The following is a 16483-nucleotide window of genomic DNA, read 5'->3' on the forward strand; positions in this document are numbered from 1 at the left end:
TGTCCGACTCTTTGCGACCCCATGGACTGTAGCCTACCGGCTCCTCCATCCATGGGATTTTCCGGGCAAAGGTACTGGAGTGAGTTGCCATTTCCTTCATCATTATCACTCCTTAAAAAGGAAAGGAATTCTGACACATGTAAAACATGGAGGAACCTTGAGGGCATTATGCCGAGTGGAATAAACCAGTCACAAAAAGACAAATACTGTATGATTCGGAATCTAAAGTAGTAAAGTTCATAGAAACATAAAGTTGAGTGGTGGTTACCAGGGGGCTGAAGGTGGGGACAAGGGGGAGCAGTTTCATGCACACAGCATGGAAAATCTGTGTCACAAAAATGTGAAGATGCTGGATGCTACTGAGCTGTACATTTTAAAATGGTTAAGATGGTAAAATCTATGTTATTGTTTTAATCATGATTATTTAAATGGAGAAAAAAATGCACTAGGGACCAAAACAAACAACAAACAAACAAAAATCAAACTGAACACTCTGTCCAATCCTGCTTAGTCACTAAATACAACACTCTGAAAATTCTGTTACTGCCAACTCTGAATTTCTGCTTGTGCAGGTATCTTACATTTAATAGATGCAAGATCTTGTTTTGTTCGCCTCTCCATAGGTATCATCCCAAAGAGTGTCACCAAAAGAGTGAAAGAAGCAGTAATGCTATCCTGTGATTACAACACGACCACTGAAGACCTGACAAGCCTTCGGATCTACTGGCAAAAGGACAGTAAGATGGTGCTGGCCATCCTGCTCGGGAAAGTGCAGGTGTGGTCTGAATACGAGAACCGCACCATCACGGACATCAACAATAACCCCCGCATTGTGATCCTGGCTCTGCGCCTGTCAGACAGTGGCACCTACACCTGTGTTATTCAGAAGCCTGATTTGAAAGGGACTTATAAAGTGGAGCACCTGACTTCAGTGAGGTTGATGATCAGAGGTCAGTGGAACTTTCTGATTTTCAATAAGCCATCAATAGGAGTATGTCTTTGATGTCCTTAAAGACACACTCCTATTGGTTTAAGTGGAAATTTTTACCAGAGGGGTCTGTCTCACTTCATTTCTTAGGATTGAGTCTCTAGTTTTACAGTAAATCCTAATTTGTTTTCTCAGGATGTCCTAGAAATATTTGTTAGTTGCATTTCTTGCACTTTGACAGTCCAAGCTCATGACGGCCACCATGGAGCACTCTCGTGACCTGAAACACCTTCTGAATCATAAAGGGACACATTTGATTTGATGTAGTTGTACTGGTTTTTTTTTTTTTAGAGTAGGAAATGGCAACCCACTCCAGTAGTCTTGCCTGGAGAATCCCATGGACAAAGGAGCCTGGCGGGCTATAGTCCATGGAGTTGCTAAGAGTCGGACACGACTGAGCGACTAACACACGACATAGTTGTACTGTTAACTGCACTTGATCCAGTAATATATTCTTGTAAAGTATATTGAAGGGTATAAAAGCTGCACAGGCATAAATATTTTTCAAGTAGTATTTGAATGTCTTTTACTATTATATTTACTGCATATTTGAAGCTCTTATCTAACGGTCATTCCTGCAAAGTTAGATGTTAGAAAACTGTGAAAGGCAGGGTAGGAACCAGCCTTGACTTAATCACAGGTAATCCTGCTAGAGGACACTGATATGTCCTGAACCCTCATTGATAAGTGGCAGCCCTGGGCCATTCCTTCATACTTGAAACTCAGACACATTTCTTTTTCTTTCTGGGCACTTGAGCCTTTAGTGGAAACAAAACCTTTTAACAAAAGGTAAGAATTAACCTTGATAACAGTTAGCTTAAGAGGATCCTTAGTGAGTTCTTCACTGTTCTTCCCTGCTTTTGGTCTTCAGCTATATTGAATTTTTAGTTGTGTAACACCCAGATCATACCTAAAGCTTAGGAAGTAAGCCAAATTTACACAGGATTATCTTAAACTTCACCCTGTGTACTCCCTACCCATGGAGAGAACAAATATCCATGACCATGCGGTGGGATGTGAGGGTCTCTGAGAAGCCAATCTCCTCCAAAATTTAGATCGGCATGGATTCCTCCAGTTCCCACTATTATCCTCTCCTACTAGTCTCAGCACTATTCCCCCCTCATGTTTGTGTCCTCAGCTGGTAAGTCGTGTCTGACTCTTTGCAACCCCATGGACTGTAGCCCACCAGCTCCTCTGTCCATGGCATTTCCCAGGCAAGAATACTGGAGTGGGTTGCCATTTCCTTCTTCAGGGATCTTCCTAACCCAGAGACTGAATCCACATCTCCTGCATTGCTGGTGGATTCTTTACCACTGAGCCACCTGGGAAGCCCTCCCCCTCCCTCCAGGATCCCTGTTAAAGATGAAAATGTGTTACCTGGGCGGAGATGTCATCACAGACATATTAGCCTGTATCAGTTAATTACGTTAGATACATAGTTGGTCCTTTAACAGAATATCCAGAGAGAAACAGACTCAGGACATGTACATTTTGACAGAAAGATAAAGAAGAAGATCCAATAACAAGAGAAGAGGCAGTGTTTCAGGGAGGGCAGGCCTTAGTAGCAGGTTATAGTTGGAGACCAACGCAGCTAAAAGGCTAACAGGGAGAGTGCTGTTTGAGGCTAACTCGGCCTCAAACGGGGATGCGGCGCAAAAATCAGACAAGGGAAGACAAAAGGAGAAATAATGCTTAATTAGACCCAGAACCAATTCTGGTATTCCCAGCTGAATCAATTAGAATGGTGCTTCTCAAATGGTAAGGTGCCTGTGGCTTGGGGACCTTGTTCAGCAGGTCTGGCACTTCCGACAAGCTCCCTGGTGATGCCTGTACTGCTGCTAAGGATTATAGTCTGAGAAGCAAGAAATTAAGTAAATGCTCATTTGGCCAAGGTGACCAACTGTCCCAGTCTGCCAAGGACTGAGGGGTTTCATTGGACATGAGACTTTGGGTATTAATACTGGGAAAGTCTAAGGCTAACTGAGACAGGATAATTTCTCTACATTGCCAAAGGATACAATAACAGCATAGTATCATGAAGTAGGATAGCTAGTTCCTCAAAGGTGCTGCACGACCGATGAAAAGCTGCAGTAAGCGACACATTTGAGGAACTAGCTATACTAGTTAACATATTAACTGCTGCTGCTGCTAAGTCACTTCAGTCGTGTCCGACTCTGTGCGACCCCATAGACAGCAGCCCACCAGGCTCCCCCGTCCCTGGGATTCTCCAGGCAAGAACACTGGAGTGGTTGCCATTTCCTTCTCCAATGCATGAAAGTGAAAAGTGAAAGTGAAGTAGCTCAGTCGTGTCTGACTCTTAGCGACCCGGTGGACTGCAGCCCACCAGACTCCTCCGTCCATGGGATTTTCCAGGCAAGAGTACTGGAGTGGAGTGCCATGGCCTTCTCCCAACATATTAACTAGGTTAACAAATTTGTACCTTTCTAAAACATATGCACCTTTTCCTTTCCTAGTAGGATATTCTTACTCTACCCATTAAGAGTGGTGAAAACTTGGGTTAACTGATTGAAATGAGATACAAAAGAGTAATTCTTCGATGGTTCAGTCTTGCAAAATGTTTGGAGCTGCTACTCTGAACAGATCATCTTACAGAAGGAATAGAAGACAGAGCTTAGGCTGTTCTAAGTCCAGGCAGACCTTGAAAAGACAATTTTCAATACGATCCTTGGTGTTGGTGGCATTCTTGTGGTTAAATATTTCTTAGAAAAGCAAAGTCCAGAAATGAACATGAATCATAATTTGGATATGTGTTACTTAGATTTGTTATTCCAAGTTATAACATGACATACTGATATTATAAGAAACAAAAGGAGTATTCTTGTTAGCTACCATTACAATGATTTGATCTTACAGGATAAATTAAAGGAGTAGAAAATAATGTCAACTAAAAATGGCTCAAGAAAATGTCAAACAATTTAGGAACAGGACTAATTCAAAAAAGAAAGGTGACACTATCTGTATCTAGATCCAAGTTTTTCCTTTCCTTGGCAATTATAATCACTTGTCATAACTTCTCCTCTCCCAGTCCTGGAAGCTTTCACCTGGCAACTTGATTTACATGAAGGAACTCCTCTAAGAGAGGACACATTTAAGACTCACATTAATCTAACTAACTTCCTGTATGTCAGTCTCTGGTCTACGTGATTTATGTAAATGATACCATTTAACTCTTACAACACTGGGAGGGAGGTATTATAATCCCCTTCTTACAATGAGCAAACTAAGACTGAAAGTGGTTAAATAATTGGCCCAGGATTAAAGGCAAAACTGGTTTTAAAACCTGCCCTTGATGACCACGGTGCATTATACTACATCCCTCTGTGAGGTTCTGAATTCTGAAAAGAAAACTAACATATGAGATGACGTATGAGAGGGTTAGTCCTGTGTGTGTGTTCAGCTGTCTCTGACTCTTTGAGACCCCATGGACTATATATAGCCCATCAGGCTCCTCTGTCCATGGAATTTTCCAGGCGAGAATACTGGAGTGGATTACCATTCCCTTCTTCAGGGGATCTTCCCAACGCAGGGACAGAACCCGCCGTCTCTTGCATCTCCTGCATTGGGGGGCAGATTATATACCACTGCACCACCCACCAACCCGGGAAGTCCACATTTGGATTGGTTCCCCACACTTATGCTAAACAAGTATAAATTCTTTAAGCCTCACAATAAGTGAGAAAGAGGTGAGTGGAGTGTTTTCCTGTTTCCTCTGTAGTCATTTCACTATGCTTTGCTTTGTGTGTATATATATATATATATACATTGTATATATATATTTTGTAGTGTTTTTTTTTTTTTTACTTTACAATATTGTATTAGTTTTGCCATACATCAAGATGAATCCGCCACAGGTATACACATGTTCCCCATCCTGAACCCTCCCTCCTCCCTCCCATACCATCCCTCTGGGTCGTCTCAGTGCACCAGCCCCAAGCATCCAGTATCATGCATCGAACCTGGACTGGCGATTCGTTTCATATATGATATTATACATGTTTCAGTGCCATTCTCCCAAATCATCCCACCCTCGCCCTCTGCCACAGAGTCCAAAAGACTGTTCTATACATCTGTGTATATTTTAATATGTTATTAGGGGTCAAAAACACAAATGAAAGAGTGCCTCAAGTACTTTGGAGGAATATTAGGAAGGCCTCTCTGTCCTTGTTAGGTGTATCAAAACAGCAAGGGGATCAGTAAAGTACGGTGGTTGAGATTATAGGCTCAACAGTATAAAATTGGAACAGAGGTCTGTCTGATTAAAGACTACTTTTGAAAATGTAACGGTAATGATAAACAAACTCTAGAGTAGTGTTACTCCAGGTGTAGGAACTAGGGGGCCAGCAAAGTTCAGACCATACAAGTAGATTTACGTAAGTTATTGTCAATGCTCTGGTTCTCAAGTTGGGTGGTAGGCTCCCAGGTGTATAGTATAGTATGAACTAATAAATAGATACATAAAAGAGGGTCAGTTTGTATACCTCAAAAATTAGGCAGAAAGGGAAGAAAAAGAAGTAAAAGAAAGAAAGGAAAGGAAAGGAAAAGAAAGCAGACATATTTAAATCTGCTTGTTTATAACTATCTCTAATACCATGCCATTGGTATTTTTCTGAGGCTACATTTTTTTTCAATATAATCTTATTTAATATTTTAATAAGACAGCAAAGTTTAAAGCTCTAAAAAAGAAAGGAAAAGAAATCAGGGGAAGGGAAGGCTCTGGTATCAGAAAAACTTGAATTCAGTTCTCCCACTTATTGGTTGTGATTTCTCTAGACCTCCATTTGAGTTCACTTCACTTCACTTCAATTTGATTATTCATAAAATGGAAACATTGTATTAGGATAAATAATACAAAACTGATATTTGACCTTTTTGGATCTACAACCTACCTCCTAGGGTTGTTATAAAGACAAAATGAGATAACGTCCAGACCTAAGAAATATTAACAGCTCAATAAATGTTGTTTTTAAATGCAAGCACTATGTCAATATTTATTCACATGACTTTAGTTCTTTAATAAGTGCCTTCCTACCTCCACTCCATCAAAAGTAATGAATTGATATAATCAACTCAAACTAAAGTTAGTCTTTGGGTTATACATAACTACTAATACTTATGGGAAGTTGAAAATTATATTTTATTATTCTTATTAAAGCTATGTATTAAAAATATAATTACACACAAACATGTAATGATATGTACTTACATTCTTGTTCTTTCTTCAGCTGACTTCCCTGTCCCTACTATAAATGATCTTGGAAATCCATCTCCTAATATCAGAAGGGTAATTTGCTCAACCTCTGGAGGTTTTCCAAGGCCTTACCTCTACTGGTCGGAAAATGGAGAAGAATTAAATGCTACCAACACAACACTGTCCCAAGATCCTGAAACCAAGCTCTACACGATTAGCAGTGAACTAGATTTCAACATGACAAGCAATCACAGCTTCTTGTGTCTTGTCAAGTATGGAGACTTAACAGTGTCACAGACCTTCTACTGGCAAGAATGTAAGTGATTGTCCTGGGGAGTTTCTGCTGTGTAGAATCTAAAAAGAAAATAAATCAGCCAGATACATTACACAGTTATGCATATTGACTCTGATACTATTACTTGCAGTATTTTTTAGACATGCAAATAAAATAATAAAGAAGTGTTAGTATGACTTATTAAGGTCACTGTACAAGGTTTGACTATAATGGTACTAATTTTATTTTCTTTAATAAACATTCTAAAATTTAGATATCCAAGTAAGTTCTGTCAAGTCAACATCTTAGGAAGTTATTATAATAATATTGTTGTTATTGAAAGCACTAAAATTTGCCCTTCTTTGAAACTGCTCTCTAGGCTTTGGCACTTCCATTTTTTAAAAATTTTATTTTAATTGGAGGCTAATTACTTTACAATATTGTGGTGGTTTTTGCCAAACTTTCACATGAATCAGCCATGGGTGTACATGTGTTCCCCATCCTGACCCTCATGCATCGAACCTGGACTGGTGATCTAGTTCACATATGATAATATACATGTTTCAGTGCTATTCTCTCAAATCATCCCACCCTCGCCTTCTCCCATGGAGTCCAAAAGTCTGTTCTTTACATCTGTGTCTCTTTTGCTGTCTTGCATATAGGGCCATCGTTACCATCTTTCTAAATTCCATATATATGTGTTAATATACTGTATTGGTGTTTTTCTTTCTGACTTATTTCACTCTGTGAAACGTGGCTCCAGTTTCACCCACCTCATTAGAACTGATTCAAACACACTCATTTTAATAGCTGAGTAATATTCCAGTGTGTATATGTACCACAGCTTTCTTATCCATGTCTGCTGTTGGACATTTAGGTTGCTTCCATGTCCTGGCTATTGTGAACAGTGCTGCGATGAACATTGGGTACACGTGTCTCTTTCTATGCTGGTTTCCTCGGTGTATATACCCAGCAGTGGGAATGCTGGGTCATATGGCAGTTCTATTTCCAGTTTTTTAAGGAATCTCCACACTGTTCTCCATAGTGGCTGTACTAGTTTGCATTCCCACCAACAGTGTAAGAAGGCTCCCTTTTCTCCACACCCTCTCCAGCATTTTTGCTTGTAGACTTTTGGATAGCAGTCATTCTGACTGGTGTGAGATGGTACCTCATTGTGGTTTTGATTTGCATTTCTCTGATAATGAGTGATGTTAAGCATCTTTTCATGTGTTTGTTAGCCATCCGTATGTCTTCTTTGGAGAAATGTCTGTTTTGTTCTTTGGCCCATTATTTGATTGGGTCATTTATTTTTGTGGAATTGAGCTGCAGGAGTTGCTTGTATATTTTTGAGATTAATTCTTTGTCAGTTGCTTCATTTGCTATTATTTTCTCCGATTCTGAAGGTTATCTTTTTACCTTGCTTATAGTTTCCCTCATTGTGCAAAAGCTTTTAAGTTTAATTAGGTCCCATTTGTTTATTCTTGCTTTTATTTCCATTGCTCTGGGAGGTGGGTCATAGAAGATCCTGCTATGATTTTCATCAGAGAGTGTTTTGCCTATATTTTCCTCTAGGAGTTTTACAGTTTCTGGTCTTACATTTAGATCTTTAATCCATTTTATTTTTGTGTATGGTGTTAGAAAGTGTTCTAGTTTCATTCTTTTACAAGTGGTTGACCAGTTTTCCCAGCACTACTTATTAAAGAGTTTGTCTTTCTCCATTGTATATTCTTGCCTCCTTTGTCAAAGATAAGGTGTCCATAGGTGCATGGATTTATCTCTGGGCTTTCCATTTTGTTCCATTGATCTATGTTTCTCTTTGTGGCACTTTCATTTTGGGAGCCCCCTTTCCATGATGGTCCCATTATGTCAAATCATTGTCCTTTGAGGGTGAATGTGCTTTTTAAGAAATACTTGTTCATTCAGAACCAAGCCTGGCAAAGAAAGTGAATGACAAACTACTAGAGGACAATGCTTGAAAAAAGTGGTCATTTTTGACCAAAACCATGGCCAAATATTTACCCTACATGTAGTAAACTTATAAAATTTTCTTTCCCCAAGAGGTGAAATCATATGAAAATATAAAATGGAAAAAGTAGGGCTTACATAAATGTATGCATATTAAATCCACAATGGGTTATTACAGAAGAACTCACATACTTGAAATACATTTCTACCGTATTTGACTGATTATATGCAGCATCACCAGGCCTCTGCCCACCCCCCAACCCCACTTATAACAATATGTTTTGTGGCTGCACAGTAAAAAACAATACTTGTGTATAACATATTGATATTATATATAGTCTATCTTATATCTTCCGCTTATCTTTGCTTGTAGTAGAGGAGATATTTTAGATGGTCTACTAGTTTATCATAGGTAAGATTAACTCTAGGTCTTTCCATCTTGAGTGGATTCTTTGTTTTCTTTAATGGGTAATGAGATAAAATTTGGGGCAAAAATTAGTTCAGACACAAACTAAATTTTGTTGAAACATGATACAAAATTAGTTCAGATACAAACCAAATTTTGTTGATATGATTTTATTAATAGTCCAAACTCATCTCTATCATATTTCAGGTATCCTAAAAAAGCTTATAAAAATTAAGTTTGAATCACAAAGATAGTTTACTAATTCATCATTCTTGTCACTCTACTGATAAAAAATTAATCAATTTTAGATCACGACTAAGGTAGAAGTTAATAAGTACAGCTTCAATTCTATTTTGTTTTAGACATCATTTATATTTGGAATATGAATATGTATGATATTCTGAGGCAACGGTTAACAAAAATTTTCAGAAAAGGGCCATATAGCAAATATTCTTTACAGGTCATAGTCTCTAGCAACAACTCAGTTTTGTTATAACATGAAAACAGCCATAGACAAGACATAAATGAAGGACATAGCTGTGTTCCAACAAAATTTTATTTAAAAAAATAGGTGGTAAGCCAGGTTTGGCCTACGCATGGTAGTTCATTAACTTAAAGGAAATAGAATGTAGTCCTTTAAATAAAAGGATGGATATATTCTTTAAAGATGATTTAGACTGCCCAGCTTTATCATCTTTTCTCTAATTTGTCTTTTCTTAACTCTTCCTTATGTTGAAGATGAGCAGTATCCCTTTTCAGAATAATTAAAAATACTGGCTCTTTGTCCTCTTTGGTCTACATTCACAATGACTCATGGAGACAGGATTAACTGTTTAATCATTCCTTCTTTCAATCTTTTTTTTTTTTAAATTCAGCCTTCATTAAGTAGTTGTCACAAAGCAAGCATCTTACTAGGTGCCAGTGTTGTCTTTATGGTCAGATAGCTTTAAATACTTCAACTGGGCTGCAAATGTCATTCGGAGTCAGAAGCAAATAAAGCATTTGTGGGGGTGTCAAGGGGTGACCACATAAGCAAATGTAAATTAGTGTATATAGTGAAAGAAAGTGAAGTCGCTAAGTCGTGTCCGGACTCTTTGCCACCCCGTGGACTGTAGCCTACCAGGCTCTTCCATCCATGGGATTTTCCAGGCAATACTGGAATGGGTTGCCATTTCCTTCTCTAGAGGATCTTCCCAACCCAGGGATTGAACCCGGGTCTCCTGCATTGTAGGCAGACACTTTACCATCTGAGCCACCAGGGGAGTCAAATTAGTGTATAGTTGATAGCAATTTTGAATGGATGTGAGCAAAGCTCTACTTACCCACTCTTAACCCCAAATTTATTAATTAAGCAGACTGGGTCTGTGGCTCTTTTAGCCTGGGCCCACCTAATTTGTTAACCCTTGATGTACTGGAACGTATAGGGGTGTGTGTGTGTGTGTGTGTATAAGGGGTGAATCAGGGAAACCTACTCAAGCTGTCTTATGAGCTATATGTGCAAATGTCCTCACACAACTATACCCTTGGGATTTGGGGTCTTCCCCGTGGAGTAGTGCCAGTTTCCTAATAGGCATCACGAGAGAGTGGGATTGCTGTTACTGATTCCTCCTTTCTCTTAAACACTTACCTTCTTCTAGGCTGAGTGAGGCTTGAGAATGGATGAGGAGTGACCTCTGAGAGGAAGCCTGTGAAACATCTAGACTCCCAGGATAACAGCAAGAGCTTCTTTGTTATTTTGGGTGTCATTTTGGTCTGCAGAGGCCAACTCTGGTAACCACTGGATGTCTCTATGCAACTGGGTGTTTTAGAGAAAAATAGAAAAACAACTTACCCTAGTTTTCAAGTAGTGGGTGCTCTATGGTCAAATGTACATTTTATAATGATCACTCTGGCAGAATGTATAGGAATTATTAGCACCCAGAACACCAGAGGCAAAGAGACCATAAAGGCTACTTGGTTGGAGATCAGAAAAACCTGAACTAATTATTGCAAGAGATTTGGAGAAAAGGAATCAGTTGCAGAGATAGTCTCAGTACAGAATAGAAAGTCAGTGGGAGCTACTGAGCAGTGAGCACAAAGGCAAGCCTTCCCTTGGTCACTGATGGTGTTGCCATTAACTGAAATGGGAGAATGCAGGTGGTAGATACACTTTAGAAGGAACACATATGCTGAGTCCAATTTTAATCAAATGGAGAGGCTGGCATCCAACCATCTAGTTAGCAGTTGGAAATACAAATTTGGGGCTCAGAAGTGAGATCAGAAATATGAAATACAGACTTAGAAATCAGCTGGTGTTTCCAACCTCAGGTGTGGCTAAGATTGCCCATGATTACCAGGGCTAGTGAGAGAATGGGACCACAGATAGAACCACGGGGACAAGTTAAAGAATAAAAAGAGGAAGAAGAGCTGATGAATAAAACTGAGTCACAACAAACAGAAATAGATGAATGTGGTGTCACAGAAGTCCCAGGAGGAAAAGTGTCAACGGGACCAAATGCTGATGAGAAGTTCAATAAGCTAAAGACCAAAATTTATCCCCAAGGCATATAATCAGAAAAATGAGAATCAAGTACTTTGTATTATATTAATATCTATTGTAAATATTAATTTTACATTAATATTGTATTAATACAATACTGTAAATATTGTATTAATATTCTAGTATTGATAAATGTTTAATATCTATTGATGAGCCATCCCAGGGAAATCAGAGGAGGATGAGCTGCTAGTATTTCTTTAGTGTCTCTGCCCTTTCTCCAGATGTTGGTGCTAACTATTCCTTAAAGGAGTTGAAGAATAAATGGTGTAGCTGCTGCTCCTGAGTGGAATCAGGAGCACCTTTCTCCTCCCACCCACATCCTTCCTCGTGTGCCCCCTCTTCTTTCTGGTTCTCTGTGTTCTACAGATGAGAGCCAGTTTGCAGAGCTCTCCTCCAGGATGATCCTACCTACCACCAAGCGACAGCCATGCTTGGTTCTTTGCTGGGTTTCTTAAGCCCTAGGCTGAATGATGAAAAAGGTGTTACCTGAAAATGAATGCAAAGTGACTTCTGTAGTTTTAGGCAGCTATTGTGAGGTGTGTATGTGTATGTGTATGTGTGTGTGTGTTAAAGAGGACACCCAAAAAGGGAGAAGGCATGACAGAGCTGGAGAAGGAAAATCTAGAAGGTAATCTAGAACACAACATCAACTTGTTAGTAGCAGTACATAGTAATATCAGCTATAGAAATACTTCTGTTTATTTTTCTACTTTTAATTATTTTTAAAAATTGCTTATTAAGCTCTGATATTTATTTGGCCACAACACACAGCATGCATGATCTTAGTTCCCTGACCAGGGATTGAACCCACACCCCCCAGCGTTGGAAGTGCAAAGTCTTAACCACTGGGCATCCAGGGGAGTCCCTAAAATAGCTTTTAAAGGCTCTCCTGAGAATCTTTTCTTTGTACCAACTTAATTCAGTAAATGCAAACATTTAAATTTTCTTTTTCACATTCAATATCTATATCTGACATCTGATATTAGTTTCCATAAGTATGTGTCTGATTAGAGTTATGCAAGAAAAATGATAGAAGCTGCATTTTGGAGAGCTGACCAGGCAAAGAAGTGAAAAATGCTTTACAGTTGTGTCATTATAAGGGGCATAAAGGGTATTAGAGCAGTTGGAAACACATTAGAGCTGACACTGTTCTTTTCCCTCAACAGCAAAACCAACCCCTTCTGCTAATCAGCACCTGCCCTGGACCATTATTATCCCAGTCTCAGTATGTGGGATTTCTGTGATCATTGCAGTTATACTAACATGCCTGACCTGCAGTAAGTAATATTGTACTCTGGTAATGATCTCAATTCTGGACACCCAATCTCTTATCGGTACAGGTCAGCATCTCTCTGAACTTTTAAGCCTATTTCATTCTTTTTGGAGCAAACCTATGGAAACTTTAGTGTCTCCTTTACTTGTCTCAGCAAGTTCTGTTCATTCCCTGCACAGATATTTCTTGGACACCTACTATGTGCTTGGCACTCTACTAGGCACTGGAGTTACACAGATGAGAAATCACTGACCTCAAGCACATTCTAGCTTAGTCCGTTTATCTTCCCCCAACTCTGTATTTTCTTAGAGATACTGAGGCTTGCTAACTAAATTGATAACATATCTGATGCAAAGCAATAGTCTAATCTTTGATTTGGAATTGGAGGAAAGGCAAGAATGACAAGGTTTAGGGGCAAGAATCATTTTCATGGAGGAGGGTAAGATGCACTAATGAGATGTAGTTGAGTAATTGTATCGCTACAGGTGATTTTACCAACTCTTAGTTCTTCAGAATTTATTTTTTGATGAAAGATCAGGAGTGGTTGAGGAAAGAAGAGATATTTGGGATATCTTTTTCCTATGAATCTAAATCTTTGGCCTTACACATATGCTATACTCAATCTCTGTAATTAAATGGAGAGGAACTGCTAGGCCAGTGTTAAGGCTATAGTCACCGTGAAGGAACACCAAGCTTTCTTGGAGCAGAAATTTTATACACTTAGCAAATTGGAAAGTCAACATCTGCTGACTTTTCCAGCTTCCAGCACACAAAAAAATCAAGGCTCGAAGAAGTCACTAGAGACTCTGTGTTATGAACAACTTATGCCACGGGTAGGATAAAGAGGCCTGGTGGGCTCAAGGATGTTTCTGTTTCCAGCCCTACCCCTCTAGTTTACAGTTTTTCATCCTTAGTACTATTGACTTTGAGGGCTGGATAACTGTTTGTTCTGTGCGTTGCAATGTTTAGCAGCATCCCTGGCCTCCTCTCACTATATTACAATAGCACCTCTTGGCCCAGTTGTGACAACCAAAGATGTCTCAAAGCATTGCACGTGCCCCCCATGGTGGTGGTGGTGGAAACCTGGGGTTGAGAACCACTGCTATAGTTCTAAGCCAGCTGAAGTTTTGCCAAAATATATAGGCGTGATTTAAGGGAAGATTACCTATCTAGATTTTTATTGCTTGCGCTTGTCTTCAAGGAAATGCTGCAAGATGCAGACGGAGAAGCAGGAATGAGAACATGGAAATGGAAAGGTGCTCTGGCTGCATATAATCTGTGGAAGGATGAAGCTGACCAAAATGCCTGGAGGTACCTTCTCTGCCAATGTGGAATGTGTGAGATCTTGTGGCTTGTGAACATAGGGTTTTCTTCCTCTCAGGACCAAACATAAGATCCTTTACCAACTACCACCTTCTCAAAATCCTCATTCAGAGTACTCTCAACAGGTGGTTGGCACATCTCTCCTTTCTCCTCACATAAAATTTGCTTAGTGTAACCTTTTCCTTTGTCGTGCCATTATGCTATCTTAAAATGTTCCCCTCTTTTCAGTCAACTCAGTGTCTTTTAGTATCTGTCAAACACATGTACTATTTCTAGGGTAACTCCTTATTCTCATCATTCCATTTCCCCTGTATCCCTCAGCACTGGGACACAGAATGGGGTAGCTCTGTACTAATTCAGTAACGTCTCATTGGTCTGTCTGCCTCTTACTAAGAGAGTCATCCCACTGACCCAAGCATAGTGTTATTTTCATAAAGAATTACCTCTTTGGGTCATTTTCTCACTTAAAAACAGAAGAAACCCCAGTGTCTACAGGAAAGGCTTCAGAGCTTACTTTCCATATTCTAGTATCTCCTCAGTGTAAACATCCTCAGTTGTTTCGATGGTCCTTTACATGGCAGTTTCCAGGAGCACATGTGGACACACTAGTCAATAAATGGTGTCCAAGACTTTAGATTTGATCTGATTCTAAATATATGCTGCTAAGTCACTTCAGTTGTGTCCGACTCTGTGCGACCCCATAGACAGCAGCCCACCAGGCTCCCCCGTCCCTGGGATTCTCCAGGCAAGAACACTGGAGTGGCTTGCCATTTCCTTCTCCAATGCATGAAAGTGAAAAGTGAAAGGAAAGTCGCTCAGTCTTGTCCGACCCTTAGCATGGACTGCAGCCTACTAGGCTCCTCCATCCATGGGATTTTCCAGGCAAGACTACTGGAGTGGGGTGCCATTGCCTTTTCCTCTAAATATATATGATGGAGTAATTACTGTTCATCTAAGGATGTTAAGGGAGCCTAACACAGAATCAGCTTTTGTGCGTAACACTATTACAAGTGTTAATCGCTCTTTGTGACCCCATGGACTGTAGCCAGCCAGGTTCCTCTCTCCATGGGATTTTCCAGGCAAGAATACTGGAGTGGGTTGCCATTTCCTTCTCCAGGGGATCTTCCCAACCCAGGTATTGAGCCTGGGTCTCCTGCATTGCAAGCAGATTTTTTACCATCTGAGCCACCAGGGAAGCTCCAATTTTGGGCTTTGAGGGAGCCCAATTTGCACTATTCTAAAACCCCAGGTCTTTTAAGAGAAAGATTGGGACATTAGAATCCAAGAGACTGATATCAGGACCAGGATGGTTTACAGTCTCCATAAACAGTTCAGTTTTGACTTGTGAAGGTTAGGGTAACAGCTGCATACAAAAATCAGACTCTGCAGAGTTACTTTTAAAAAGAAAAAAAATGAGATCTAACATCTAAGACTTACAGAGCAGGTTATGCTTTCAGTTCAGTTACTCAGTCGTGTCCAACTCTTTGTGACCCCATGGACTGCAGCACGCCAAGCTTCCCTGTCCATCACCAGCTCCCAGAGCTTACTCAAACTCATGTCCATTGAGTCGGTGATGCCATCCAACCATCTGATCCTCTGTCATCTCCTTCTCCTCCTGCCTTCAATCTTTCCGAGCGTCAGGGTCTTTTCCAATGAGTCAGTTCTTCGAATCAGGTGACAAAAGTATTGGAGCTTCAGCTTTAGCATCAGTCCTTCCAATGAACACCCAGGACTGATCTCCTTTACGATTGACTGGTTGGATCTCCTTGCACTCCAAGGGACTCTCAAGAGTCTTCTCCAACACCATAGTTCAAAAGCATCAACTCTTTGGCACTCAGTTTTCTTTATAGTCCAACTCTCACATCCATTCATGACTACTGGGAAAACCATAGTTTTGACTGGACAGGCCTTTGTTGACAAAGTAATATCTCTGTTTTTTAATATGCTGTCTAGGTTGGTCATAGATTTTCTTCCAAGGAGCAAGTGTCTTAATTTCATGGCTGCAGACACCATCTGCAGTGATTTTGGAGCCCCCCAAAATAAAGTCTCTGTTTCCAGTTTCCCCACCTATCTGCCATGAAGTGATGGGACCGGATGCCATGATCTTAGTTTTCTTTACAAAAGCATTATTTCATCTTATAAAAATCTCTATGAGCAAGATCTGTTTTATGGAGAGAAACTCAAGCCTCCCAGACGTTGAGTGATTTGCCTGAAGTCAGACAGATAAAGAGCAAAACCAGAACCCAAACTGGACATCAAGCTCAGGTTCCTTTCATGGCTCCATAGCAGCCTATGTGTATTTCCCCCACAGCAGTCTCTCAGCTTCCAATTCTCCTTTCTTTACAACTTACTCATTCCCCAAGATGCCGTTCCCAGGATGTTCGCCTCAGTTCTGCGATTACCTTGCATTTCCCTGACTTTCTTTCCATCTTAAAAGTTTTGTGCTCAGTCAGCTGAAGGAAGCCAGGAACCCAATCCCCTACACAAGTCTTCTGTGGCCTGCTGT

General features: G+C 40.1%; 1 protein-coding gene across 1 annotated transcript in view; it reads left to right on the forward strand.

The window, feature by feature from the left end:
• The window catches only part of CD80 (CD80 molecule), a 29701-nt gene that overhangs the window by 10395 nt on the left and 2823 nt on the right, over window positions 1-16483 (forward strand). Inside the window, exons 3-6 of the mRNA XM_040251158.1 lie at window positions 624-950; window positions 6232-6513; window positions 12548-12658; window positions 13856-13965. Coding sequence (XP_040107092.1) covers window positions 624-950; window positions 6232-6513; window positions 12548-12658; window positions 13856-13929 — 794 coding nt within the window. The 3' untranslated portion in view covers window positions 13930-13965. The remainder of the gene's footprint in view (window positions 1-623; window positions 951-6231; window positions 6514-12547; window positions 12659-13855; window positions 13966-16483) is intronic.

Source organism: Oryx dammah, unplaced genomic scaffold, assembly GCF_014754425.2.
Source record: "Oryx dammah isolate SB20612 unplaced genomic scaffold, SCBI_Odam_1.1 HiC_scaffold_2, whole genome shotgun sequence".
NCBI classification, from domain to species: Eukaryota; Metazoa; Chordata; class Mammalia; order Artiodactyla; family Bovidae; genus Oryx; species Oryx dammah.